Source organism: Phyllostomus hastatus, unplaced genomic scaffold (genome assembly GCF_019186645.2).
Source record: "Phyllostomus hastatus isolate PE091 unplaced genomic scaffold, TTU_PhHast_1.1 phas_scaffold_129, whole genome shotgun sequence".
Lineage (NCBI taxonomy): Eukaryota > Metazoa > Chordata > Mammalia > Chiroptera > Phyllostomidae > Phyllostomus > Phyllostomus hastatus.
Window position 1 is genome coordinate 7,286,075 of NW_025334009.1, and position 27,833 is coordinate 7,313,907.

The window sequence follows — 27,833 nt, forward strand, 5'->3', positions numbered from 1 at the left end:
CCAGGCGTCATCGGCCTGCGCGGCGGCCGCTCCGGTAGGCGCCACCGCCACTGCCGGGAGCTCCATGGGCTTCTCCTGGGCGCCGCCGGGTGTCTGGCCGAGACCAGGGAGCCGCGGCGCCTCGTGCCCGGGAGCCATCGCTGCAGCCCGAGGCCGGGCCCCGGGCCGGGGACGGCAGGAGGAGGCGACGGCGGCTGCGGCGGGAGCCTCGCTAGGGGCCTGGGACTGGGGAACTGCCTCCGACTTCACGGTCAGTTGGGAGAGGCAGCTGGGGTTGGCGGAAAAGCCGGGCTGAGGCGGGAGGCGCGAGCGGGGGACGGAGCCGGTGGACTCGCAGCGGGAGAGGCGCGCGGCGCAGTTTGCTCCGAGCTGGAGTGGAAGTGGCAGATCGTGTGCGGGTGTGCGCGCGCGCGCGTGTCTCAAGTAGCCGGTCGTGTGTGCGAGAGACAGAGGCCGAGGGAGATCGTGAGCGAGGGGAGGCGGACTCCGTGAATGGCCCGGGGGCCCTCTCCTCGCTCTCCCCTGCCACCACGCCCGCCTCGACCCTGCATTGCCCTGGTCCCTACGATGGTCGGAAAGAAGAGGCGTTAGGAAGCCCTCCCTCCTTGGGTTGTCCTCCGTGGGAAGGGTCCGGGCCAGGAGTGAGTCCCCAGGCGTCCTCGCTCCACCTCAGGGATTCTCCCCTCCCATCCCCCGCTTTCTCACCCTGGGGCTTACCAAACGCTGACCCGGGACCTTCCCGGGTCCCCTTGCCCCTGAAGGTCGCCAGAGCATGATCCCAAAAAGAGTAGCTAGAGGGGAGAGTCGTGCTAACCGGCGCCGACGAAGGGCGCAGTGCCCAGGCGTCCCCAGCGCTTCCCAGCGGTGGCTGGAAGCCTTGGCTTGTTGGAAGGATCTCGGAGCTGTGCACAGCCGCTTAGAGGGGAAAAAACAGCCCAGGTGGTGGCGGGCCGTATAGGACTGCGGGCCTGGATGCCCGGAAAGGATGCCTACAAGGTGAATATGGGGTCACTGAAGGAGCCCGTTAAGGCGGGGCAGACGGGGTACGGTCCAGATTTCAAAGACACCTTGTGGATAAATGCAGAAAAGTTGTCCCTAAGTGACCGAAGCAGAGGGGATCTGGTGACTTTTCCAAACGTCTCATTTTTGAGGAACATTCTTGTTCTCAAAACAAAATGGCTTGATCATCCAAAGAGTGCTTGGTGTTTCACCCGTAGTATCTTCCGTACAGTCTCACAGATTGCTCTCGGCAGCTGACTGTGGCTGGGCTTCGGGCTGGCTCAGAAACACTGAGACAAGTAGGACACAGCTTCTGCCCAGGGAAGCTCCCCTCACAGAAGGGCAGGCTCCATCCAGGGCCGACACAGCCACAGAACCTGATGGCGGCACGGATGCGCACAGTGGGACGGGGACGTGGGTGGGTCAGAGGAAGGGACGGAAGGGAAATGCCCTCCCACGTTCTTAAGCGATGAACTGGGAGTCCCCGTAATAGATGGTCTTCCTAGACTAGATGTGCATTGAGTCTCCTGGCTCCACATAGTTCTCGAGAGGTGCGTCTACGGGGAAGACGTCTTGCAGGGCCGGGCTGGGCCCTCCAGGGAAGTTGGGAAAGGTGAGGCCGGAAGGGTTTCCTTCCACCTGTTGGGGCACCCAGACTCCTTTGCGCGAGGCTGGGCGCCTGGATTCCCCGAGAGGGCCTCTGTTGTGAGCTAGCCGGGGACTGCTGATGCTGAAAATGGTATTTTGTGCTGGAGATGGCTCTGAAAAGAGAGGCACTGGATGTGGCATTTTAGTGGCTGGGTTGTTGTCTAAGAGGACTGAAGATTTAAAAAGTGAAAGCGAGTGGACAGATCAGAGAAGACACGAGGAAAGTCTGAGTTGGGTGTTGCGGAGTCATCTCTCTCTGTGTCTTTAAAAATAGAGAACGTCTCTACAAACTGATTCCTCCACGAGGGCCTGCAGGTTCCTTGACGGAGAAGGGTTGGCAGTATTTGCTGCATAATATCTCGAGTGGTGTCTGACCTGCTAGGCTCAGCGATGTGAGGGGTGGAGACAGCAGAGTGTTCCTTTTCAGTTCTCTGCCCAAACAGTGACACCTGCACCGATTGTCCCACCGCAGCGCGGCCAGGGCATGGGCACCCCGTTTGCTGTGACAATGCATTGGACATTTTCAAAGCCCATAAGTTCAGAATTCTTTTTCGGTTCATTGAAGCAATTTAAAGAATGTATGTTAGCCAGGAAATCAAGAAGCTGAGAATGGCACATTGTTCTCTTAAACCAGCGCCCTTTTCCATCCCTGTCAGATTCTTTGGAGAGCAGGCTGTGTTGTAGGTCTGTCTATTCTAAACCTCTGTACTCCATCAGTTCTGTTTAACGCCAACCTGACCTCATGCTTGTTAGGTGCTGAGCACTGCTCTGAAATGCTTTACAGAGATGATCTGATTCCGTTCCCACGATAGCTCTATGAGACAGATGCTGTCATCTCTGTTGCACAGGCTGGAAAGCCGAGGTGCCGAGCGGTCCATTGCCTTGACCGAGGTAGGAAGTGGCAGAGCCTGGATGTGAGGCCAGGTAGACTGGCTCCCGTAGTGGCGCACCTCACCATTCCTCCGTGCGGTCCCCCTCCAGGCCCCAAGTCACTCCCCAGAGTATTCGGCAAAGGACGCCTGTGTTTGTAGCGGAGTTGGTAACAGCCCTGTAAGCTGTAGTTGGCTTTCATCCCAACAGCAAGGAGTCCGTTCGAACGTAAACTTCCTTTCCTTGAATCCTTTTTTTAGAGGAATATAGACCGTGGTGCTAATGGGAGATTCCCGTGTCTAACTAACCGTTTTAGAGAAGGGGAGGGGTTGCGGGCAGGCTGCGGAGAGCCCTGGACAGCAGAGGGGCCAGCGGCCTGGTCCGAAGGGTCGATAGGCGCGGGGACAGGTGCCTCACACCGGGACAAATGTCCGGCAGCTCTCCGGACGAGCAGGAAGCGTTTGTTTGCTCGCCCGTGAGTCCCTGGTGCTCTCGCGGGCCTGAGGAGATAAACGGAACCCACACGCGAATCGGCACACGCCTGCCTGGAAGGAATTCAGGATTTATGACCCCTGGATAGCCAGGTGCTAAAACTAGTGCATGAACAAGACAATGAAAGTGCTCAGTTGAGACTCATGATCGTTAGACCAGACGCCAGCCTATAATAAGGTGCTAATTGCACAGGCCAGGCGTCAAGGGCAAGAAAGGTAAGGAGCGGCTGCCAGCCGCCAGCAGGCACCTAGGACCTTGAAGAGAGGGCGTGAATCTGTCCCACCCAGCCTTCCTCCGAGGAAGCGGTTCCATGCAGTACCGAGTCCGTGGTGCTGGGGTTGCAGAGAGCTCTTACAAGCCCAGCAGAGGAACGAACATTTTATTCCCAGTCTTAAACAGAGGTAGCCAAGTTTTCGTGAGCTACTGTTTTATTTTTTATTTGTTTGTTTTTTTCAGTAGATCTGTTTCCTTTAAATGCTTTGCATTTGTCCTGTCTGCACTGTATCTTAAAGGATATCCAGTGTAAATAACCTGTCACAGTCTGGCCAGCAGGTCGTGTCTGTCTCGCTGCCCTAGAAATTATAACTTGTGATTGATTACAAGGATAGAAGAACTGGTAGGAATACATGGCTAAAGCTTATTCTCATTTGGCTGAAGGGTCTTCCCAACTGTGTCATTTTGAGAGGGTGGCCGAGTACCTCCTGTGACTTTGACTAGGGCACGTGTGAGAAAGGGGGTCACACGCCCTGATTAGCGAATCTGGAACTAATCACTCACACGCGCACACACACACACACACACACACACCCGGAGAGCAGTGGGAAGGAACAGCCTGAAGGAGACTCGGGGGGTGATGTCTGGGGAGCGACCTGTCGGGGCAGAAAAGAGGCTGCTCTCGTGCCGCCTTGAGTTTCTCCCTGTTTTCACGTTTTTCCATCCTTTGCCTTCCTCTTTGGAAGCAGATGTCCAGACACAAAGGGATTCGTCCAGGAAATGCCGGGAACCTGCCATCTTTTTCACAGCCTTCTCCAGGCCGTAGCCTTCCTGGCGTGCCGAGACTTGGTGATCGGACTGCGGACTTTCTCAGGCCTGAGACACCGGCATCTCCTCGGCAGGGTCAGCGGGGATGGAAAGCCTGTGGGTGGGGTCTCCTCTGCCCTCCAGAAAACGAGCCTAGTGGGACAAGTACAGTCCTGTGGCAGTAAAGTTGAACTTTGTTTCTACGCAAGTAACAGTAGCAGGGAATCTAGAAAGGCAGGTTGTTTGGGAGGATAAGGATCTGTGGTGGAGATACTGCTGGGCCCTGGCCAGGTGGCTCAGTTGTTAGATTGCCATCCCGATGCACCGAGGTTTGGGGTTTGATGCCTGGTCAGGGCACATGCAAGAATCAACCAGTGAATGGGTAAAGAAGTGTGACAATAAATCAATGTTTCTCTCTCTCTCTCTAAGAAAAAGAATCAATAAAATATTTTTTTTAAGGAGGGAAGACCTGGCTGGTGTGGCTCAGTGGATTGAGCACGGGCTGCAAACCAAAGGGTTGCCAGTTCAATTCCCAGTCAGGGCACATGCCTGGTTGCAGGCCAGGTCCCCAGTGGGGGCCACATGAGAGGCAATAACACATTGATGTTTCTCTCCCTCTCTTTCTCTCTCCCTTCCCCTCTCTCTAAAAATAAATACATAAAACCTTAAAAAGAAAAAGGGAAGAAAGAAAAACTATTGGGTATTCCAGTGATCCAGACTTTGCCACTGACTTGCTTTGTGGGTTTGAGCACGTCAGTTAACCTCTCCAAGCTTCGCTCTGCCCTAAAACATGTACCTTGCCAGGCTGTGAAGCCTGGAACAGACCCTAGATACACAAATGTTTAAACACTGAAAAAGAGTCACGTTTAACTTTGGATTTTAAGGCTTCTCTCTTTTACCACTGTATAATATGGGATGTATTTTGATAGTGCTTTTTCCACTCTGAAAAAAAGAAATGAATGAACAAAACAAAATGGCATATTTGATTGAAAAAAACGGAACATGCCCAGAAAAATTGCTAACGCTTATTGGTGGTCCCTCGTTCAATGTTAACAAAGAATGGGGAGAGGACGTCACGGGGCGCTTTTGATAAACATGTAAACATCCAAGGAACTAGCAAAGGACGTGTTCCCTTTGTTCCAGAGAGGGAGGGATCAGACGCTCAGCCTTCCCCCTGGTTTCGCAGGTGCGGACGCCGGAGCCCAGGGAGGGTGGCTGTGCTGCCCGAAGTCAGGGGGCCAAGGGCCCGGGGGGCTGGGGGTAGCATTCTGGCCTCCCGACTCCGGGCCGTCCTCATTCCGTTTGGCACCGGCCTCCCGCGTGGCTGCAGAGCCCTCCAGCAGATGCCAGCCAGAGAGCACTGCGCCCGCCCGGTGGGCAGCGCCCTGGGCCTGCGGGCTCACCAGGCCTTGTTTCCTCGGGCCCAGGTTCCGCCCGGGGCTCTGCTCCGGCACCGCCACTCCCAGCGCCTGGGAGGAGGAGCGGGCTCAGCAGGGACCTGGAGGCGAAATGGCGACGTTTTTCCAGGTGTACTGAGAAGTAGCCGGCACACAGCACTGCACAAGTTTAGGACACGTGGCACGGTGGTTGGGTGTGTCGGCGTGGCGCAGCGCTCACCGCCGTGGGTTCAGGGACGTCCAGCTTCTCCCGTGCGCACAATAAAAAGCAGAGAAAGGACAAGGGAAACAGCATTTTTCCTTGTGAGGAGAACAGACAGGACTGGCTCTCCTAACAGCCCTCCTGCGTACAGTGGCTGGAGCCAGAGCCGCCGAGGCTGACCGCAGCGGTGCGGAGCCCTTGCAGCCCTGCCGGCGGGGCGGCCGGGAGTCTGTGCCTGTGGCCGCCCGCCGGCCCGCTCCCGCCTGCCCGCCCGCCGCTGCTGGCGGCCACAGGTCCAGTCTCTCCTCTGCGCCTGCGGGTTTGTTTTGCTAAGATTCCACGTGTAAGTGAGATCACATGATGTTTGTCTTTCTCTGACTGGTTTCAAGTAGCAGGATGCCTTCAAGTTCCATTCATACTGTTCCAAGTGGTAAGATTTCCTCATTTTTATGGCTGAATGGTGTTCCATTTTAGGTTTTTGACGTGTGTGTGTGTGTCACAACTCCATCCATCCCCCAACCGACAGGGTGTCTCATGCCGTGGCCGGTGTAGGTAATGCTGCTCTGTCACATGGCGTTTCTATCTTTAGTTTCTGAGGATCTTCCGTGCTGTTCCTCACGGTGGCTGGACCAGTTTACCGTCCCGCCGGCAGAGCGCGGGGGTTCCCTGTCCTCTTTCCGAGCCGGCGCTTGTTGCCTCTTTGTGGTGACGGCCATTCTGCGAGGCGTGAGGTGACGCCTCCTTGTGGCTTTAATTCGCTGTCCCCTGACGACTGTGATGTTGGGCACCTTTCCGTGTATCTATGTCCCTTAGCCTTTCGTGTGTCTTCTTTGGAGAACTGTCTGTTAAGGTCACTCATCCATTTTTAATTGGATTATTTGTGTGTTTTTGCCATTGAGTTGTATGAGTTTTTTATATACTTTGGCTATTAGCCCCTTATCAGATACAGTTTATGAATATTTTTTCCCATTCTGTAGTTTGTCTCTTCTCTTCGCCGATGGTTGCCTTTGCTGGGCAGAATCTGTTTAGTTTGCTGTGGCCTCACTGACTATTTTGGATTTTGTTTCCTGTGATTTAGGTGTCATTTAGGTTTCCACTTCTTCTGGGCTGTGCCGTTTGCTGGCACACAGCTGTTCCGGGTAGCCTCTTACGGCCTTTCGGATTTCTCTGGCGTTCATTACAGCATCTCCCTTTTCATTTATGATTACGTTGATCTGGGTCCCTGCTTTTTTTCTTAATAGTCTAGCTAAGAGTTTGAAAATTTTGTTTATCTTTTCAAAGAACCAACTCTTAGTTGGTTTGTTTCTATTATTTTTTCTTTCCTATTATTCTTGTTCTCTTTTATTTATTTCTGCTCTGATTTTTATTATTTCTTTTCTTCTCCTAACTCTTCTGGGTTCCGTGTGTTCTCTTTCTGTTTCCCCAAGGCACAGAGTTCTGTTAAACAACAGAGATTTGGGACCTTTCTCGCTTCTCAGTGTAGGAGTTTATTGCTATGCACTTCTCTGTGAGAGCGCTTTTGCTGCCCCCCCCTTGCAAGTTCTGGGATAACATTGTTTCCATTTCAGTTTGTCTCAAGAAACTGTTTAACTTCCTCTTTAATGCATTGTCTGTTCAAATAGTACCCCTTCTCAAACCCCAGGATAGTTACAATAACTGGTTCTCTCCTTCTCCTCTTTAGTTCTTCTTCCAGAACCCTCCAAGCACCTTTGTTTCTAGTCCCCAAAAAACGAACCCCAAGCTTTGGCCCGGGTGGCGTCCCAGTGGCTGCATGTCAGCCCATGGCACAGTGTGGGGTTGGGTGCCACTTTTAGCACCCGCGGGGGGGGGGACCTTTGCTGGTCGGTCTCTGCCTGGCACGGGTAGACTTTGTCTCAGAGAAAGCAGTGTATCCTGGCCCCACAGGAAGTGTTCCCTACCAGAAGCAGATTTCGGGGACTGTCTTGGGGTGACCCTTGGCTGGTGGTCCAGCCAGGACCTCACCTCAGGGCGCAAACTGCGGATGTTCAGGCCCGTGGCTGCACGAGGCCCGCCGGGGTGGCCCTCTCTGCCCGACCCCGTGCCGGCGAGAGAGCCGGGCTGTGCGCAGCCCGCGGTTGCCGGAGGAAGCACCCACACTCCTTCCCCCTGTTGTTTGCCAGTTACCGGGCGGAAGGCGGGCTCCGAAGTGAGAGCTGGCGCGGGCGTGCGTCCTGCCTCGCTGTCTCCTGGAAGTGTGAGCTCGGGCAGACCTGTCCGCGCCTCAGCTTCCTTCATCCCTGAAGCGGAGGGGGGGGGGGGGGGGCTCGGGGTTCCTACCCGGAAGGTGGAGCAGACTCGAGGGTCAGACAGCGTGAGGGCGTCTGGCGCCCAGCCCAGGGGCCGGCCGGCCGGCAGCAGGCGGCTGCCAAGCAGAACACCCGTCTCGGGAGCTGCCCTGACGGAGGCCGGACGGCAGTCCAGTGTCGGGTGGCGCCGCGCCCCTGGTCGCAGAGGGTCCCCACCCTGTGGCGGTCTCGCACTCCTTGACGCACACGGATTGGGCGGCCACGTCTGTGCCTTCATAACAGCCCCTTGCGGGGTTGCAGGCCCCGGGGAGGAGGAGGCGGTGCCGGAGACGGCCCTAGGAGCTACTAGCAGATTCATTCGCTAGACCTAGCGAGGAAGGTCGCCGCCTCTCTAAACATTTTTGGGAAGACCAGTTGACTGCGGGAGCTTCATTTTTTTTTTCACCCATCGATAGAACGGGCTGGGCCAGACTTCGGAAGACGTCAGCTAGCCCAGCGGAAATATGGCCCAGAAGAGTGGGCGTTCCAGGCCCCCAGTGGCTAGTGGAAGGGAAGTCTGCTTAGAGCTCTGGGTTCTTAAAGAAGAGACACAGCTTAGCGAGCTGGTCCTTCCCACTCACCTGAGAGACGAGGGCAGAGCCAAGGTCAACTGGCTTCTCCCCAGGGCCCTCAGGTGTGTGTGTGTGAGGGAGTGGGAGGTAGAACTCCTGTTTCCTGCTTGGTCCTTCCTCCTCTCCCGTGTTGGGCGGGGGGGAGAGAGAGAGAGAGCAGAAGCAGCAGCAGCAGCAGCAGCAGCCGTGCGCTGTGTGTGCTCAGAGGTGGTCTGTGGCGACCAGCAGAGCTGGCTTGGAACCTGGCTTTACCGCCCCCTCCCCGTGTGTGACCTCGAGAGTGTGAACCAGGACCTCCATGCCTCGCTCCACCCACCCACACGGCGAACAGCGGCTGCCGAGCTGGGCTGTTACAAGGGTTGCGAGCGGCTGCTTGTGCGCCCATGCCCTCCCGGGCACGTGGTCCCTGGTGGGGTCCGTCCCCGCTCCCGAGAACGCACTGATGTTTTAGGCAAAACCTCAAATGGACTCTGATTGTCTCTTCTGTAAAACAAGCCTTGGACTAAAACCTACTACAAGATCTTCCCGCTCTAGACTTCTGACTCAGTGGTTATTTCTTACCAGTTATCTTATGCGTGGTCCTGTTTTAAAGTTGCGTGGTCCCGTTTTAAAGTCGTCTCGTTAATTCTTCTCATTGTCGCAACACGCGATGAAGCACGTTCGTAACAAAGGGAGAGTGGAAGGCGTCGCCCACGTGAGTGGTGGGTCCCACTGGCCTCCGGTGTCTGCGGCACGTGTCGGGTCATCCTGTATGAGGGTGTGTGTGTCTCTCACAGTTCTAGAGCCCAGGAGGTGGTCGGCAGCCAGCTGCGGTAGGTGTGGGGACTGCTCGCCGGTCCGCATCCCGGCCGGGTTTCCGAAAGGAGGGCCCGTCACTGGAGGCCGTGGGTGCCCACGGCTGCGCTTTGTGAGGGGGGGCCCGTTTCGAGGCAGGGAGGCCAATTTAACTCCCCCTTCCCGGTTCCCTCAGCGAGCTCGAATGGGCGTAGGGTTTGGTTTGGGGTGCAGTGTTCGACTTGTCAGAGTTTTCTGCTGGAGGTTGAGTGTGACAGAGACAGCGGGCAGGAGGGAGAAAGCGTGTAAACCTGCCCGTAAAGCTCCCGGGGAAGAGTCTGGGTAGCTTCGGTGGCTGGAAAAGGGGGAGGGGGGGCAGAAGGTGGGGCACCTTCCCTTCGGACCACACCTTTTGAAGAAAGTTTAGTGACTCATTCTGTTTTGTTTTTTTTTCCCAGTGAAATATTTCAAACATAGTGATTCATGGTTCATTCTTTTTCTGAGAATCCTCTAAAATGGGTATAAAACGTATAGTCCTGTGATTCTTGTACAAATTAACTTAAGATAACTATAGCCCAAATCAATTAATTTTCTTTTTCTTTTAAATAAGGCCTTTTTTAAGATTTTATTTATTTATTTTTAGAGAGGGAAGGGAGGGAGATATAAAGAGAGAGAGAGAAACATCAATGTGCGGTTGGTTGCTGGGGGCCATGGCCTGCAACCCAGGCGTGTACCCTGACTGGGAATCGAACCTGCAACACTTCGGTTCACAGCCCGCGCTCAATCCACTGAGCTACACCAGCCAGGGCTAAATCAATTAATTTTCTACTTGATCAGATTTGTTTCTGAAGCTTCCAGGGCGTGGTCCGTCTATTCATCTTTGAAGTGGTGTGGCCGGCCTGTGGCTCGGTCCTGTGAGTCTGTTACTCGGACACGGCGGAAGCTCTGAAAGTCTGGAGACTACGGGACGCAAACCACAGGTCACTGATGCGCTCAATGTCGGGATGAGTGTCGGGGGAGCCTCAGGGAAGGAATATCAGAGAAGATGCCGCCCTCTCTCGGCGGACCTTTCGAGTGGCCATTGGCTGAGTTAACCAGGGAACACTAGTTGGGGCAAGAACCCCACGCTGGGGCACGCCCGGGAGGTGCCAGGCCGGCCCTCGTCAGCGGTCCAGCACAGTGATTTAGGGCCACAGTGACTGTTCCGCTGGAGCGGGTGCCGGCCTGTGTCAATAGCCTCCTCTCCGAGGGCTGCTGCCGCCTTGCTGGCTGGCGCTCGGGCCGTCCGCTAAGGGTTAGGGAAATGGAGTTTCAGCTGCGGGGTTCCTGCTAGTAGGGCCCAGTGAGGACAAGCCTTTGTCTTTCTGTTCTGTTTGCTTATTTTTGAGTGATCGTCTGGTCCGTGTTCTCTGAGCCCAAGGAAAGGAACTGCACCCGGTCTGGAGTTGATGGGGCCAGTCTCTGTGCAGATATTTCCCGGAGGCCCGCCCGTCCAGCACCCACTCTCCCTGCCAGGCCCACTCCCGCCTTGCCCTTGGCTACGCGGCACCTGGCTCCCTGCCCCGCAGGGATCCCGCCCCTTCTGGAGCCCTGGCTCTGCAGGAGGCTGTTTATCTCGCTTCCGGGCTGGGGGGTGGTTATTTGTTTTGGGAGGACCGCTTGCCTCCCTGCTGTGCTGCTCCTCAGAAACCTGTGTGCGAGGGTCAGCGTGGGGTGCGTCTGTCGGGTGCACACACCCATCCACTCAGGGAGCACTGGCTGGGCATGCGCTCCTGCCAGACATCAGGCCGCCAAGCCGCACCCATGGGACTTGCAGGTTGGTAGGGAAAAAGCAAGCAAGACTGGTCTTACCGGACTGGAGCTGGGAGAGGGGCTGGGAGAGAGCGCGGGCAGGGCCTGGGCAGGGCGGGCAGCGCGCACACACTGTGTGTGGCCCCCGCACGCGTCCTTCCTGCTCCGTGAAGGCCTTTGTGAGTCAAGCTGAATTGAAGACACGTGGTGGAGAGGAAACGGGACAGGGAGTGGGGGGAAGGGGCCCGGTGAGGGGACCTGGAGGAGGCCGCCCCTCCGAGGGGATGGCCGGCCGGCCGGCTGGCAGGAGTGGCGTTGTGGGTTCTGGCACCGCCAGCCTCGTGCCTCTGCCCCAGCGTCCGGAGCAACCAGTTCTGAGCCAGGACTCCGTGGGGCGGGGTCAGTGGCAAAGAAGCACTCAACCCCGAGGACCGGCGTTGTCCTGATTCAGGACGGGAAAGGAGAAGGGGCGAATGTTTGCCTTCTCTGTTGTCGGGGGCAGCGTGAGGGGAATGTGCACAGTTTGTTTCAAGGTGGGTCTTTTCCCCAACATTTCTCAGGTTTTCACTTGGCTAACTCAAGAAACAATCCGCACTGGAAAGCTCCTTCCATTGCTTTGAAACTCTGGACAGTGTGGGCTGGAAGGCGTCCCTCTGTTCGACGCCTGGCGTCGGCCCCTGCCCCTGTGCCCTCCGCGGGTCTCAGGTTCTCGCGCGCCGGCGCGCCGGCGTGGGGAGCAGGGCTCCGGCACACTCCCAGTCCCACGTTGTTCGAGGGGGCGCGGTCTGGGTTCCTGTGTGGGGGTCACAGTCCACCGACCTCACGGTCCTGCTGGGGCACCTCCGCCTTCCGGAGCGTGGCCGCAGCCCTGGGGGTGAGCGGGCGCGGCCTCCCCACCATGGGCCTGGGCTCACAGAGCTCATGTATCCGTGCGATGGGCACACACGGTGAGTGCTGACCGGGTTCCCGGCACCGGGCTAAGGAGAAGACGGGGCGTCCGGCCAGCAGCAACCGATCGGCCGCCCGCTGCCTAGAACGAGTCCCCTTCTTTTGCAGACAGGTCCGGCGGGGCTCCCTTCCACCTGCTTTTACAGCCCGCAGCCAATTAGCGAAGCCCACGGAGAGGACGTGGGGGAATGGGCAGCCGTGGGCACGGCAAGGACGGCAGCCAGGGGTGGAGGGAGGAGATGGAGACCTGGAGGCAGGCGATGCCGCAGGTGTAGCGGTCCGAACAGGCAAGTAGGCGGCAGGTGGCGAGGCCGGTGAACCCGTACCCCTGAGGACATCGTTGGGTAACTCACTCCAGTACCTGGTGTTCCTGGTAACAACTCTTAGTCCTTCCAGGGAAATGGACGGGTGTTGTACCTAAGACAGGAAGCAGCCAGTTACCTGGAGATTCGCTCGCGCAGAGGGGCCTCCTCACCGGCAGAAGGACGCGAATGGAGTGTAGTGGCTCCAGTGCAGTCGAGCGCCATCCTCTCTGGGACCGAGAAGGAGTGGCCAGCTGCCCTGACCGCACCGCGGGCACAGTGCAGTCACCACCCGCACCTGAACTCCAGTGTCGCCCTGGACTGCGCGTTCCGCGAGCCCCCACCTCCGAAAACCGAGCCATCCGTCGTCACTGAGGGCGGGTCCACGGAGTACACGGGTCAGGGGGAGGTGACGCTCGGGCTGCAGTGGCAGGTGGTTGTGCTGCCACCGGGGCGGGCCAGGCGGGCTGGTGTGGGTGGGCACCGACCGTCCCCGTCATGCTGCGCTGTCCTGCGGGGGGAAGCAGGGGTCGGGGCGGATGGACCTCCGTCATTTGCAGGGTGGGGTGCCGGTAGGCTTACAGTTGCAAGTGCCTGAAACAGAGAGTGTTCTCGTGTTCTCCTGTAGCTAGTTGTTGTGTTATTCTCCACACGAGCAGCTGTGAGTCTGCTCATGCCCCTCCCTGCGTTTGGTAGGTGCCAGCGGCCTCCGCCCCGGGCCGGCAGACTCCTGCAGGGTGCCCGGGAGCACAATGCTGTGGGCCGGCTGGCCTCAGGGCTCCGTCGGAACTTCTTGACGCTGCCACTGACGTGCGGCAGCAGACAGAGCCACCCCGTGAGTGACTGGCGCGGCTGCAGTCCAGCAGAACTGGGTTGATTTCAGGCTGACGCGGTGACTGCGAGGACAGGGGCGATGTGCACGCAGGTGCGCGTGGCAGCGGGACCACCCGAGAAGGGTCGCCTCAGGAGGGGTCGAAACATGGGGCTGTGTGTGTGGTCAGCTTTCGGATCACTGGGCTTTCCCGCAGCCCGCCTTCCCTGTGTTTGGTGTTGCTTGCACGGAGTTTAGAGTCTTAGAGTTTACTGGGCGTGGGTCAAGGTCCAGACGTCCCTGGTCTGCGATGTGCTGTCCGTCTGCTGCTTCGGAAGGTGTCCCTGCACCCTTCAGTGCCTCCGGGTTGCCCCTGGCGACGCAGTTGGCCGCTGCCCTGTGGGGTCAGAGTTTGCTTTATGAGGAAGCTCTGGTCGGTGGGCACGGGGAGCGGCCGCTTTTGCTCTGCGTGGGCTGGTCACTCTGCACGGCCACGCCTTCCCGTCCCCCGCTCCCCACACCGGGCGCGCAGCGAGAGTTAGTCGCTCACCAGAGTATTTGTCGAGTCGGCGTGTCTTTCCTTCGGACACGGTGCCTGTGCACCTTTGAACCACTCACTCTGCGCCCCCCCCAACCCCCGGGAGAAGGGCCGGGCCTCACTCTTCGATGATCCGTGTGTGCCGCTCCTGACTCCAGCTTGTCTGTCATTCTACACACCCTGCTTTTTCCTGACTGTACTGTAGCCGATCAAAATGCTCTCTCTTTAGTTTTTTGGATTTTTTTAAGATTTTATGTATTTATTTTGAGAGAGAGGGGAAGGGAGAGAGAAAGAGAGAAACCATCAATGTGGAAGTGAAACTATCGGTTGCCTTTCTCATGCCCCTGATGGGGGGGGGGGACCTGGCCCACAACCCAGACTTGTGCCCTGACCAGGAATTGAACCGGCGACCTTTTGGTTTACAGAATAACGTCCATCCCACTGAGCCACAGCGGTCAGGGCACTCTCTCTCCGTTGAGGGCAGTGGAGGGAAAAGGAAGGTTGAGCAGAAGGTGAAGACAGCCCACTGCAAGCACAGAAAGCTCACCCTTGGTGCAGAAGAACGCACGTAGCCAGCGCTGCTTTACAGTGGCTGCGAGGTGACTCGAGTTTTCAGAAGCCTGAGGTGTCACTTGCTGTGCCGCAGACTGTACTACAGGTGGCTCTCCCAGGGCGCCTCCCTCTGGAAGGGACCCGGAGCCATCGTGGTTTCTGACTGAGAAACCTGGTCAGTGACCCAACAGGCCGTGGAGTTTGAGATGGAGAAACAGGAGGGAAGTCGGCGCGCACGTGTCTCGCAGAGCGTGCCGGGGACGGGTGGACAGTGGTGACTGGCCCGTAGTCGCGTCATTGCCGTCTGCAGAGACCTGAGCTGCCGTGCTCGGAGACAAGGGTGCATCGCTGGCACTTGTTCCTGCAGGAAGGGGTCTTCCCTGGAGAGTGTGTGCGCACAGTGGGTGCTGTGCACGGGGCCCTCCAGCCTGCAGCGTGCGTCCCAAGCACCTCTGACCCCCACATGCCAGCCCCTCGAAGACGGCAGGGGGGCTGGATGGGTGGTTCTCGCAGCCAGGGGAGACACAGGCCAGTGGTGGGGGAACATCTTTGGGCTGGCCCTTCAGCGTTCCCGCACTGGGCCCCCCGACCACCTGGCAGAACGCAGCCTCTGAGCCCTGAAAGAGAAGCCGTTGTGGCCACGGGGCTAACAAGCCCAGCTCGTTTCAAGGCTGTCCCCTCCTGGTGGTGTTCTGCCTTTATCACGGGCTGGTGCGGCGCTGTAAGGCAGCATGTCTTAATGGCCGCAGCTGAAAGCGAGCCCTGGCTGTCCACTGCCCTCCGCCTCATGCCCTGAGCCCCGCAGAGCCTTGACACCAGTCTCCGGGCTCGTCCGTGCTGTGCAGGCAGTGGTGTCACTGCCGAGGACAGTTTTCCAAGGGGCCTGGTGCACCTCCTGCCGCTCGCCTTTTAGGTCCCGCTGTGAACACACCCACTGAGACACTGTCCGCCGTGGATCCCTAGTGGACAAGGAGACCTGGTTCCGGTCCCCTCTAAGTGGGCGTGTGTGCTGCTGCTGCTGCCTTTGGCCGGCCCTGGGCAAGGCCTCTGCCCTTGGAAGCCGACCTTTGTTGTCTGTCACGTGACCCACCCCCCTGGGGCAAGGCGGCCCCATTTCACAAAGTCTGAGTCAGCGCTGGGGGAGGGGACTCCCACTTTAAATGAACAGAGGTCTAGGCAGTGTTTCTGCAGGAGGCTCACTTTGGAAAGGTCACTCTGTCATCCCTGCCTGATGACAACACCAGGTCTCTGGGTCTCCTGTCTTGCAGATGCCAGCATGGACAGAATAGCTTACGATGCTCATCCCGACCCACCACTTCCGAGACATTGAGCGGAAGCCAGTGTACCTCCAGCCGGAGAAGTGTGTCCCGCCCCCCTACCCTGGCCCTGCGGGAACCATGTGGTTCATCCGCGACGGCTGCGGCATCGCCTGTGCCATCGTCACCTGGTTTCTGGTCCTCTATGCGGAGTTCGTGGTCCTCTTCGTCATGCTGATCCCGTCCCGAGACTACGTGTACAGCATCATCAACGGGATTCTGTTCAACCTGCTGGCCTTCCTGGCCCTGGCGTCCCACTGCCGGGCCATGCTGACGGACCCCGTGAGTATGTCTGGGCTTGTTTTCACCGGCCCACACTCTCCTCCTCCAGCCCAGGCACGGCCCCCGCCTGCATGTCCCCCTGTCCTCGGGAATGCGGAGAGCAGGAGGCCAGGGCTGGGGTGGGACTGGCACCACCGCCGGTCTGTCCTGGGGAACGATAGGTTGGCGTGTGCATGAAATGGGGCCTGCTGGGGAGGGAGGCTTTGGTCCCGGGGAGGCCTGGCCTCCAGTTAGAAAGGTGCGGTCAGCTCACTGCGAGGCCTGGGGTGGGGGGGGGGCGGAGGCGGAGGCGGAGCGGAAGGAGCGCTGGGGGTTGGGTCAGGGGGCGGGGCTTCGCGGCGAAGACGGGCCGGGAGCGGGTGAATTCGGATAAAGCCGGATCCCGTTCTGGGACTGTGCACCGCAGCGCCTCCCCTCCGGGCGATGCCGACCTTCCCTGAAAAGCAGGACGGGCCTGATTCGGGCCGCAGCGAGCGCCTCCCGGTGAAGATCAGCGGGCAGAGCGGTGGTGTTCCGCCCGGTGACTTAGCCAAACACACCGCGCTGTGCGAGTGGCTACTGCATGTCGAGTGCCCTGGCGTTGAACCCTCTGTTCCTGCCCATTATCGTGTGCGGGGAAAGCAAGGGAGCGTGTTATTGGATAAAGACCTCCTATGCCTGCGTTGTCTGCAGTCCTTGGGACGAGTGTGCCTTAATTAAGACAGGGAAGCACTCCGAGGGACGGTGGCAGCGGTCACCCAGATTTCCAGTCCGTGGGCCCCACGGGGAGCTCGGTGAAGAGCCGGTTCCCGTCTCGAAGGGCTCCGTGTCTGCTGGTTCAGGCGTTGGGTTGTTGATCCGTCCCAAGGGAAAGCGGCTTTCCCGGCTCAGCTACAGCTCAGCCACCCAGCCAGACAGCACCTCTCGCGCAGGCGCGCTCCCGGAGGCAGGGGCCCCAGGGCCCCGAGTGAGTGCCACCTGTGGCGTCCCCGCGCAACGGGCACCTGAAGGACGTGGAGCGAGAGCCTGGTCAGGGCCGGACCTGTCCCCAAGCCCGAGGGTAGGAAAGGGGTGGCCCAGCAGCGTCCACTTGGTCGTGCGGGTAGCAAGTTAAGGCTTTCTTTAGGAGTTTCTATGATGCCCTTGCCATTGGGGATACTGAGCTAGAAGGCAGTGTTCTGCTCACCATATCGTCTAGTTCTGTTAGGCCCCGGGCGCTGTTCCTGCTTTCCAGGTGCCCCCTGTCTAGAGGAGCCAGCCCCCCAGGCAATAAAGTCTGTGGCCGAAGGAAGCACGGGCTGCTGGGAAGAACACGGGAGGGGCTGGTAACCGATCGAGGCAGGAGGACACAGCGTCCCCGGCAGAGGGGCAGCACGCGCAAAGACTCCGGAGTTCACGGGTGCAGCCCCTCTGGGGTCCCCTGTGCTGTGTGGAATGGTGGGGACTTGGGAGGAGAGTGGGTGTGGGTGGGCTGAGTGGGCGGAGCATCTAGGGTGACGAGGGGCAGCCTGGAGCCCCCTGAGGGTGTTAAACAAAAGTGTGACGAGAGCCAACTGTCATTTCATAAGGACCACACCAGCCTGGCCGCAGTGAGGAGGAGCCCAGGCCCCGAAGGGCACGTTTACTGAGCGAGCGGCTCGCCGCGTGCGCGGTTCCCCTCTGAACAGTGGACACAGCCGGGAACAGGCCAGACCCAAACCCGGGCCCCCTGCAGCTCCCACCTCGCCCGGGGCCGGGCAGCGCCATCGAGACAGCGAGCGCTGTCGGGGTGATATGGTGACCCTTATGGGGTACAGGTGTTTTGAACGCCTCTCCAAGGCGGTGGCCTTTGAGCTGGGACCTGAGTGACCTGAGGTTGCAGGCCAGGCACCTGGGGGTGGGAGCCGGTGGGAGAAGCGGGACTCAGCCCAGGGTGCCTGCAGCACGCCGAGTGGGACTGGGGCGCGGGGCCAGCTGGGAGGGCTGCAGAAGCCGGGCCGCAGGGCCCCCGAGGACTCCGGTCTGTTTTCCGAGTGCGGCGGGAGCCATCAGGCAGGCGTGGTGCAGCCAGGCTTCCTTCGTGCTGGGGGTGGGGTTTGGGCGGGGCGAGCGAGAGCAGGAAGACTAGAGGTATCCTGGTGGTCCATGCAAGACACAGGCTCAGGCCGAGGTGGGGGTGGAGAGGCTGGAGGGAAGCTGTTGGCTTTAGAGTACATTGTACGCCACTAATTCTCACACAGGGCTGTGTATTAGAATCCCCTGGGGAGCTTTTAGAAAGCTTAGATGCCTGGGCCCGGCATGCAGAGAGTCTGCTCTAATTGGTCTGGGGCGGGGGCCTGGGTATCGGGACTCTTGAAAGCTCCCAGGAGCCCCCCGGTTTCAGCCAGGTCTGAGAACCGCCATTCAGAAGAGCTGACTGAATGGAAAGGGATCAAAGAGGTGGGGGGGTGGGGCAGGCGCTGATTGCTGGGGCCATTTATTGACCGGTGTCAGGTGGGGAGCGAGCAGGGCAGGCTTCCTGCCGGCATCCCTGCTGCCCTCACTGTCTCTGGGGGCCTCCACAGGCCGGTCCCTGGCGGCTGGAGACAGGGGTCCTCGCTACCTACGGAGGTGGTGCTCGGCTCCGGTCCCAAGTGAGTGAGAGCCACAGTCTGTGCCCCAGACCCCAGCCGGCTTCTCAGGCTGTGACTCGCCGGTGGTCCCGAAGAAAACTGGGCAGAAACGTGGAGCGTCTGTTAGGTTAGATACTGACCGTGTAAAGGGAGCCGGTCAGAGCGTGTCCACCAGACAGCCCGGGCCCAGGCTCCTCTGGGCTGCTCCACCCCCACCTGCCGCCCCATCCCAGCAGGCGACACCTTATGCAAAACCCGGTGTGTAAACAGAGGTGGGGCTGCAGCTCGGGAGCCCCTGGGGCCCCTGGGCTTTGCAGGTGCAGAGCTGGGCACCAGATCGCACACAGAAAGCAGATCAATCAGGGGTTCCTCATTAACTCGGTGGGGGCGGTGGGGGTAGTTTTTAGGAAGGCGCTCTGCAGGGTTCCAAGTTCCCTAATAGGAGTGTAATGTTCTGTATCTCGTAGCCTGTAACTTTCAGAAAAAGTTACATCCTGAGGTCATAAATAAGGTATGACCATGTACATACATGGTGTATCCTACTGGTTTGTTAGTACTACTAGTGAAAAATAAAAAAGTATTCTTATAGTCTTCCCCAAATAGTTGTGCCACCTCCAGCTTTGAAGTTCTCATTCCAATTATAGCGTCCAAACAGTTGCAGCCTCGGTACTCTCCGGACCATTCAGCCGCCGTTTAGTAAGTGGGTCTCCGCAGAGCCTGCGCAGAAAAGGGAAGCGGGAAATGACTCACAGATGGCTCGGCAGCCCCCTGACCGTGAAGCTGCCCTTTGAGAAGTGGGGTGGGAGGGGTAGGCCTGCGAAGAGAGGGGACAGATGGACAGAGGGGAGGGGGGCTGGCCCGGAGGGGCCGGAGCTGGGGCAGCAGCTCGAGTCTGGGGTTTGCTGCCAGGTGCCGCTCCTCGCCCGCCCTGGGTTGGGTAATGCCATCTCAGGAGCGTTCCTTCCGTGTTCCCCAATCACTTCCGATGCTGGAGGGGGAGGGGGGGAGGAGGTGGGGGAGGAGGAGGAGGAGAGAAGACACCTGAGGCAGCGAGGGAAAGGGAAGGTATGCGTGTCACACACTCCTCAGTGCCGGGGGCTGGCCCACCACTCCCCGGCTCCTCCGAGAGACGGGTCACAGACGGGTCACAGATTGGTCGTGGGGAATGAGCCCTCCGGGAGGTTTGTGCAGATGGAGTCACCTGGGGGGCCGGCCTTCAGGATGACAGAGCTGTCCACTGTGAGCGAGCGCCCCGTCGTCCTCTGCAGTGCGGGGGCCGCTCTCCGAGCCCTTTATGGGCCCCCCCCACCACCCCGTTGTGGCCCCGGGACCGTAAAAACAGCATGTGCGGGGCGGGGCGGGCCGGGCCGGGGCAGGGAGCCCAACCCGGGCCTTCACGCAGGGAAACTCAGCCCACTGACTGCGTCGTCTCCCTGGGGCAGCGATGCTGTCCCTGTGTGTGGGGGATGGTGGCGACTTCCAGTTACGGTCTTGTGGCTTCGAGGCCCATAAAAGTTCACACAGTTGCCTAAACTCAATTACTTTTTTAAAAATTTTTATTTTAATTTTTTAATCTTCACACCAGGATATGTTTATTGATTAGAGAGAGAGAGAGAGACATCCGTGGGAGGGTTCCCCCCCCCCGCCCCCGCGTAGGTGCCCCGACCAGGGTTTGAACCCGCAGTGTTCCGGTGTGGTGTGCCGGACAATGTTGCAACCGAGCCACCTGGCCAGGGCTAAACTCAGTTACTTATTACGTCCAAGAGAACTGAAAGTAAGGCCCTCTGGGCTTTTAAATCTCTCCTCTTGTCCTCTCTTTAATTACGCTCAGTCCTCTAACAGGGAGTTCCACGTACGTCTCCATTCCGTGTACTTAGTAGATTATCTGTTCACAGAAAGTTTCAGAATTTTGTTTTACTTTCAATTTTATTTTGTATTGGCTTCAGGTGAAAGCTTAGTGTTTTGGGTCTTTTATTTGTTAGTTTATCTTTGGCCCTCTGGGCCTCTGTAGGGCCCTCTCCTCCGCCTGGGCCGTGCCCTGCGCCAGCCCCAGCGAGAGTCTGCGCCTGCGGTGGCAGGTCTGGGCCCCCACCCTTGACGGCTGCCCCCAGAGGGGCCCCTCAGCTGTCTCAGCGTTCGGTCGCACGCTCCGGGAAAGTTGGCCATGTTCCTACTTGGCGGGTGGCTCCTTCCTGAGGTCCAGATATTTTTTATTTGCATATTTAATGGCTTTTTAATTGCAAAAGCCACATGTTCATCATAGAACATTTATGAAATGGCATCAAGAAAATAAGCTGCCCCTGTGATTCTACTGCGGGGGTGGGGTCACCGTTAAGACTTTCGCGTGTGGCTTTGTCCTCTTACTTACGTCTAGAAAGCCCGTACCCACGTGAGCTCCCATTCCACGTGCCGCCTGGAAGTCTGCTTCTCCCTCCGACCGTCTGCCGTGGGCGCTTCCTGCCGTGGTCGGTAGCTGTGGGCTCCCACGGCGCGTTCCGTGTCGAGCCGTGTCCTGGCAGCGTGTGCATGCTGCACGGTGCCTGCCTCCCGCAGAGTGGTTCCCGTCGTAGCCTGTCCCGGCTCCCGGCTGCGTTTTGCAGGGGGTTTGTTTGTTTGTTTGTTTTTAATTTCATTTTTGAACTTCTAGAAAGATTCTCACTGAAACCCTGCAGACGGTGTAAAGGGTACACAGGATAATATGATGGCCGCCCAGGGGTCCCCTCGCTGGCGGTTCCTCGGGGAGGTTGTCGGTAAACATTCACGGGTGTTGGCGTAACTCGGAACCCCGAGTCCCCGTGTCGGGGTGAGCGTGTCGTGTCCCTGTGCGTGTAGCTGCTGCTTTGAAATGACCGTGTCCACGGTGGAGTGTCAGAGCTGACGGGCCCCCGGCCCAGCCCGGCCCAGACTCACGCCTGTCCTCTTCCGCGCAGGGGGCCGTGCCCAAAGGAAACGCCACTAAAGAGTTCATCGAGAGTTTGCAGCTGAAGCCGGGCCAGGTGGTGTACAAGTGCCCCAAGTGCTGCAGCATCAAGCCCGACCGAGCGCACCACTGCAGGTACGCACGCCCCGGGCCCACCCGCACGCACACGCACGTGCACACGCTCGCTCCCCCTCGGGTGCCGCCGGCCGCACCCCCTCTGGGCACCGAGCGACCCCCGTGAGTTCACCAGACTGGAAAGGGCTTTCGTCCCGGGCTCAGGACCCCCGTCTGAAGGCGCAGGCCCGGGCAGGCCCTTGCCTCCCAGCCGCGTTTCCTGGTCTGTGAAACCCAGGAGGAGACCCCCGCCCTCCCACCTAACCGCCGGGCCTCGGGGGAGGGCAGATGAGAAAGGCTTTACAAGGTCCTCCCCGAATGTCTAGTGCATGACCCACCTCAGGGTGGGGCTGTTCCCTTGACTCTCACAGGGAAACCAGGGGCTCATCCTCAATCAAAGGCTTTCCTTTGAAACAAAACCACAAGAAGTTGTGACACGGTAGAATTCAGCCCCAAAAGCCATTTCCGCATCTTATCAATGGTGGTTTTTCCCGTTCGGCTTTCAGGTTTCTCTGAGGACATCCAGCTAAAATTGCACGTTTTTGTTACAGTGCTACAGACACATCACTCGGTCCCTTTCTCGGGCCGGTGGGTGTTGGGGGGGCATTTCTGTCTCGGGAGAGAGCGCTCGGCCTGCAGCAGCGCTGTTTCCCGGCCAGCTCCCGGGCACCTGCCGTGTCCGGGCACCCCCGCCCACCCTGTCCTCCTCGGTCACCTGACTTCCGTCCCCACAGTCGCTCTCGGAGCCAGCTTGGCTCTAGGAATGACGCCCTGAGTGAGGACTTGGGGCTCAAGGGGCGAAGTGACTTCCTCCCCCTTCCCTGAGCCCCCTCTGCCTCTGCTGCCTGGCGCCCCTGCCTCCTCCTGCATCTCTGCCCAGGACGGGCCGAGGGCAGTATTCTTTCTCGGGTGCTGGTCAGCCAGTCGGCCCTGGGCAGACCAGAGCTGCTGGCTCCCACGACCCCGAGGGGGGATCCCTGACCCAGGAAACACGTGCTGACGACTGCTCCTGGGTGGTGGCTCGTGGTGGCCCTGCTGTCTGGGCACCCACAGTTGTCCGGGCACCCACAGTCGTGCTCATGCAGAACCCCCAGCACGGCTGCAGGGCCGGGAGCCCCGCTGCCCGGCTAGAGGAGGCTGGCGTCGGCCTCGCCTGCTCAGGTGAGGTGCTTGCGCCCAGCTCTCTGGTTCCTTGCCCCTCGGGAGAGTCCATGGGATTCACAGCTCTCTCCACCCTCTGAGCTCTGGTGGCCCCCACCAGCACTCCCCGGACGTGGGGCTGGAGGCGTCCTTCCAGCCTGGCGGTGTGCCTGTGGGTTTTCCCACCGAGGAGAGGCACCTGGGACCCCAGGCAGGTGCTTTTTCCTGGTGTCGAGGACCGAGGAGGGAGCCGTCCGTGGTCACAGGGACGGCCCTCGTGCCAGGGCTGTGCGTTAGGTTCTTGCACAAGTAGGGGGGACCTCTGGCTTTGGCCAAGCCTCACACCCCTCCCCCGCCAAGCTCACGGTGAGGCCGGGACGCCGTGGCCTGCCCAGTGCGTCCTCCGGGTTCTTGTGTGTCTCTCGCGGGACGGCCGCTGGTAGAGTTCACGTGGCTGTGGTGGTGGTTCAGAAGCACTGTGCTCACGCACCGCATGCAGCCCCGGGAGACTCGGGCTGGCTCTGGGGGGGGCCGGCTTGGGGAGCCGCGGGTCCTGAGAGCAAGGCGTGCTCCCCGCCACCTCACCCGGATCTGTTTCTGAGTGGCTGCCAGGACGTGGTGGATGCCTCCTTTGCTTATATTTTTATTTTTTAATATTTTTTTAGTTTTCAGAGGGGGAAGGGAGGGAGGAAAGGAAGGGGAGAATCATCCATCAGTTGCCCCTCGAATGTCCCCATCTGGGGACCCAGCCCGCAACCCAGGCATGTGCCCCGACTGGGAACCGAACTGGTGACCCTCGCTTTGCAGGATGATGCTCAACCCACGGCGTCACCCAGGTCAGGGCTGCGTGTCATTTCAGCCATAGTGAGTGTGCTGCGACGTGGAAACGCCACCTGGCACCATGTGGGACCTCTCGCTGTGTCCTTCTCGCGTTCCCTCCCGGGGCCACACGGCCTGGCGCGGTGCAGCCCGCTGCCGGGTCTGCCCTTCCCTGTCCGCGAGTCAGAGCCCTCACCCGCTTGGCCCTTGCTCAGCAGGGCCCCGGCCTGGCCGTGGGCTGTGGCGCTGGACGGACACGGCCCTGACCCCGGGGCCTCCGCCCAGGCGGGGGGGGGGGGTCGCACTCATCCTCTGTGGTGCCGCTGAGTGGGAGCCGCCGCAGGGAGGGACACGGCTGTGTCTCCACGGTGGGCTGTCACCCAGGGAAGGCAAGGGGGCCTCCATACTGAGGAGGGTCCTGGCACCCCCCGGAGAGGGAACACGAGCGTAAAAGAACCCGAAGGCGCGTGAGCTGGCGAGCTTCTCGGGCCCTCCCGAGCTTTCGGAGGAAACGAGAGGCAGGAGGAGCCTGGAAGCAGCAGCCGGGAGAAGGATCCTCCCTCCCCTAAAACAGTGGTTTCCACACCTGGAGGGGGCCTGGGACGTTATCCACCTTAGTGGCACGGTCTTTCCGGTGACCATCCCTGCCTGCCTGGGACCTGCTGCCGGGCCCTGGGGGCACCGCCCTGGCACGGGGACTCGGACGTGGTGCCTGCGGGCGGTGCCCGGAGAGGGCTGATGGAAGTGGCCAGAGTCCGGGAGGGGCCCTCAGGGAGCCCGCTGTGCTAGGGCTGCCCTTCTGTGCCCAGGGAGGGGGCCCCACTGAGCCCCCACGCACCGGGCAATGGGGGCTGGACAACGGCTGACACTGAGGTGGCCGATTCCCCAGTGGGATGTCAGGGGTGGTGGGAGGCCCACATTCTTCATCCCCCTCGTGACAGATGGTGCTTACAGTGGAACAGCCTGGCAGGACGTGGGCTGTCACTGCCCTGGGCCTGGGGTGTCCTTCACTGACCTGCTCAAGGACCCCCCGGCAGGCCCCGCCCCAGAGCCCCGCAGGCTGGATGTTCTGGGAGCCCTGGGGGAGCCGGCCTCTGCGTGGTGCCTCCGGCCACCAGCGTGGATGGACACCCATCCACTCACACACGCATGTGCCACCACCTGGCGGGGGGGGCGCTGCCTTGGCATTTCATGTCTTTGCACACGGCAGACACAGACCAGCTCTCTGGACAAGTTCTGCAGCTGACGGTGGGTTGGACTCCCTTTTCCTGTTGGATGAAGGATGAGTAGTTCTCTGATTTGGCTGGTGAGACGTAGGCTCTTGTGAGGGCCAGCTTCCCGGGGGCACGCCTGGTCCCCCCAGAGAGGCCGGGAGAACAGGGCAGGGGTGTTCCGAGAGGGTGCGGGTCAGCGCTCAGCGGATGTCCGGCCAGTGCTCGCCCCTCCGCCACGGAGCAAACAGGGCCCGGAGCACCCACTTGAAACCTCTTAGAAGTGAGTGCGACGGAAGAGAAAGTGCTCAGGAGCCTCGAGCTGGGCGGGGGTGGTTCCCCTCAGCAGTTTGTCCCCCACACGGTACACGGTGGGGGCTAGGAACCCCCAGGGCGATGTCCTGGAAGGACCTGCAAGAAATGGGCTCCGAGGGAGGGCTCCGGGGAGGGGCGCAGGGAGATCGCTCTCACTGCCTGTGTGTCACCAACCGAATAGATAACACAGCAATTAGTAAGGAGTGACACAGTGAACTCTTGTGTGCTCACCACCACCACCCTCCTCCTCCCCACCCCGTGTGTACTGCTGTGAATTAGCAGCACAGAGAGGGGGCGGGGGAGGGAGAGAGGGCGCGAGCACGGGCCACAGGGTTGCTGGCTCCCAACTGTCTCTTTACTTTGTCCACATCCCCTGCACGCTCCTGGCCCCGGGGGGATTCTGTAGGGGGGCCGGCACCCCTGAGGTGTGACCCTGTGAGGTCACAGAGAAGAGGAGGGTGGAGACAGAATGACCCAGTGCTCGTCTGCACCAGGCCACGTCACGCCACGTCATGTCACCCCACGTCAGTGCTCGCTGCTGCTTCGTGCCCGCACTTAGTTCCCTGGGCGGGCGGCCGGAGGCTCGGTCGGGATCAGCCTGTCCGCCCAGGGTGGCTCCCCCGACCCCGTCCCCATGGCCACCAAAGCTGACGCTGTGCTCAGAAAAGGCCACCCTCCCGGGGGTGGGGGTGAGCCCTGCAGCGGCGTGTCACAGGTCACAGCGGCCCCACAGTGAGGCCCCCCTCCGAGTGGCCCAAGCTCTTGGCCAGGGGTCCGGGGAACAGCCCACCCCTCACCCGCAGGACCCCTCCCGCGCCTTCCCCACCCTGTCTGCCCGCACCAGCAGGGCCCGAGGCCACCCCTTCCTGCAGGGCCGCCCACCGCCAGGCCGCGTATGGTCAGGGTCTGAGATACAGTGAGCGGGGAGAAAAGCTGGCGTGAACCGAGGGACTTTCGGAAAAGAAATCTAGTTGTGTTATTTCCAAGCTTATATTTGTAGTATTTCCAGCTGTTTTGAACAAGAAAGGCCCCCAAGATAAATGCTCAGGAACCTACTCTAGTGAACTGGAAAGCGCACGGTGTGGGTGGCCTGTCTGTGGGCCGGCGCGCCTTCCTCTCGGGAGCTGTGGGCGCGGCTGCTGTCAGGCCCGCGAGCCTGCGCTCCGGCCCGTGTTCTGGCTTCTGCACCCCCAGAGGGGGCGTGGCCGGGTGCTGGCTGTCAAGTCGGCCTGAAACCCCCAAGGGTCCCCACAGCAGGTTAGTAGTTTGTAAATTTACCATTTATCAGACGGTCGACACTTAAGCTCAGATGACTTTTGTGCTTTTTTTTTTTTTTTGCGGGGGTGGGGGTCGCTAATTTGGACATCATCTTAGAGCTGGAAGGTTCCTGCAGGCCGGCTTCCCTCCGCCCTGAGGCTGTCGGCCTGGCCAGGGACCCAGCTCTGCTCTCCCAAGCGGGCCTCCTCCTCCCGCAGCCGCGCCCTCCCTGGACGCTTCTGCTGGGGAGCTCCCCGCCCCCCCGGCCCAGAGGGCCCCGCCTGCGGGGCGTTTGGTCTCTCTGGGGGATGGGGAGCAGCCGTTTTCCCTGGCCCCTCTCATCCCGTCAAGGTCGAAACTGCCCTCCACTCTGCCCTCCCAGTAAAGCACATGCCTTCTCAGCTCCGTGTCCCGTCAGGGGAGCAGCCACGTCAGTCCCGCCCCACGTGTCTGTCCAACAAGAGCCCTTGGTGGGCGACCGTGACCCTGGGGGTCCTGGCCTCCGTCCGGCCCCTTGCAGTGCAGCCGCAGCAGGGGGCTCTGCCTGGCGCGGCTCTGCGCTCCCCGAGGCCCTCCCGCCACCGCCGGGCCCCCCTGACGGACTGCCTTGTGCGCTGTTGCAGTGTTTGCAAGCGGTGCATTCGGAAGATGGACCACCACTGTCCCTGGGTCAACAACTGCGTGGGCGAGAACAACCAGAAGTACTTCGTCCTGTTTACAGTAAGTCCCGCCTGGGAGCTCTGCCGCACCCCCGGGAACCTGCGGAGCGCTGGCCTCCCCTCCACCCTCCAGCCGGCGCTCCTTGCTCGGCGAGGGCCTGCCTGTTCGGAAGCCCTGAGCTCGGGCAGCTAGAGTCGGCTCAAGTCGGTTAGCTGGAAGCGAGGGCCGTGTCCTGGGCCCCCAGCACAGCGCGCAAGCAGCCTGAGCCGCTGAACCAGGCCGTCCTGCTGAGGACGGCGGGCCCTGTTCGGCGTGTGGGCTGGAGGGGCCGCTGGGGTCAGCACCCTGAGCCCGGACTCCTCCGCCGGGAGGGAGACGCAGCCAGCCCGCAGCGCCACCGGGCAGCCCCGCCCCCTGGCGCACAGGTCACACCTGGTGATGGGCCCTTGTCCTCCGTGGGCGGGGTGGGGGGCAGTGGGAGGACCGCCAGAGGCCTCCGCAGCCCCGTGGGGGCCGGCCGACCCTCGCCCGCCCTGACCAGACGCTCCGCTCCCGCTGCAGATGTACATCGCGCTCATCTCCCTGCACGCGCTCGTCATGGTGGGACTCCACTTCCTGCGCTGCTTCGAAGAAGACTGGACGAGTGAGTATGCGCCTGCGCCGGGCCTCCCTCCGGCCAGGGCGGGTGACGGCCCCGGCGGGGGTGACGCGGGCTGGGCGGCTGCGCGGCTGCAGCCTGGCGCCAGGGCCCCTTCGCTTCATTAGATCTCTTGCAAGCCTACGGACTGGCCAGGGAAGCAGCAGCAGACGCCCAACTCTCCCTCCTTGAAAAAGAGCAGCCCCTTACAGTCAGCCCCGCAGGTACAGTAGCGGGCTGTGCCCCGCCCAGACGCCCGGCCGGAGCCGCCCGCCCACCGGTCCCGGTCCCGGGAGAGCGCACCCGGAGGCAGGGCGGGGCCCTGCCCGGAGAGGGGAACGTTTGTTCCAGTTCCAGTCCTCCACAAAGC

At 60.3% G+C, this 27,833-nt stretch overlaps 1 protein-coding gene across 4 annotated transcripts in view; it reads left to right on the forward strand.

The window, feature by feature from the left end:
• The first annotated feature begins 18 nt into the window (after positions 1-18).
• ZDHHC3 (zinc finger DHHC-type palmitoyltransferase 3) overlaps positions 19-27,833 on the forward strand; it is a 41,186-nt gene continuing 13,371 nt past the window's right edge. For 2 of the 4 annotated variants that reach the window (XM_045856593.1, XM_045856596.1), the window contains exons 1-5: positions 19-250; positions 15,491-15,820; positions 21,321-21,445; positions 26,790-26,886; positions 27,388-27,469. In XM_045856593.1, coding sequence (XP_045712549.1) covers positions 15,518-15,820; positions 21,321-21,445; positions 26,790-26,886; positions 27,388-27,469 — 607 coding nt within the window. In that variant the 5' untranslated portion in view covers positions 19-250; positions 15,491-15,517. Of the gene's footprint in view, positions 251-10,992; positions 11,097-11,296; positions 11,605-15,490; positions 15,821-21,320; positions 21,446-26,789; positions 26,887-27,387; positions 27,470-27,833 lie in introns of those variants that run through there. The other 2 variants (XM_045856595.1, XM_045856594.1) reach the window with 2 other exon arrangements.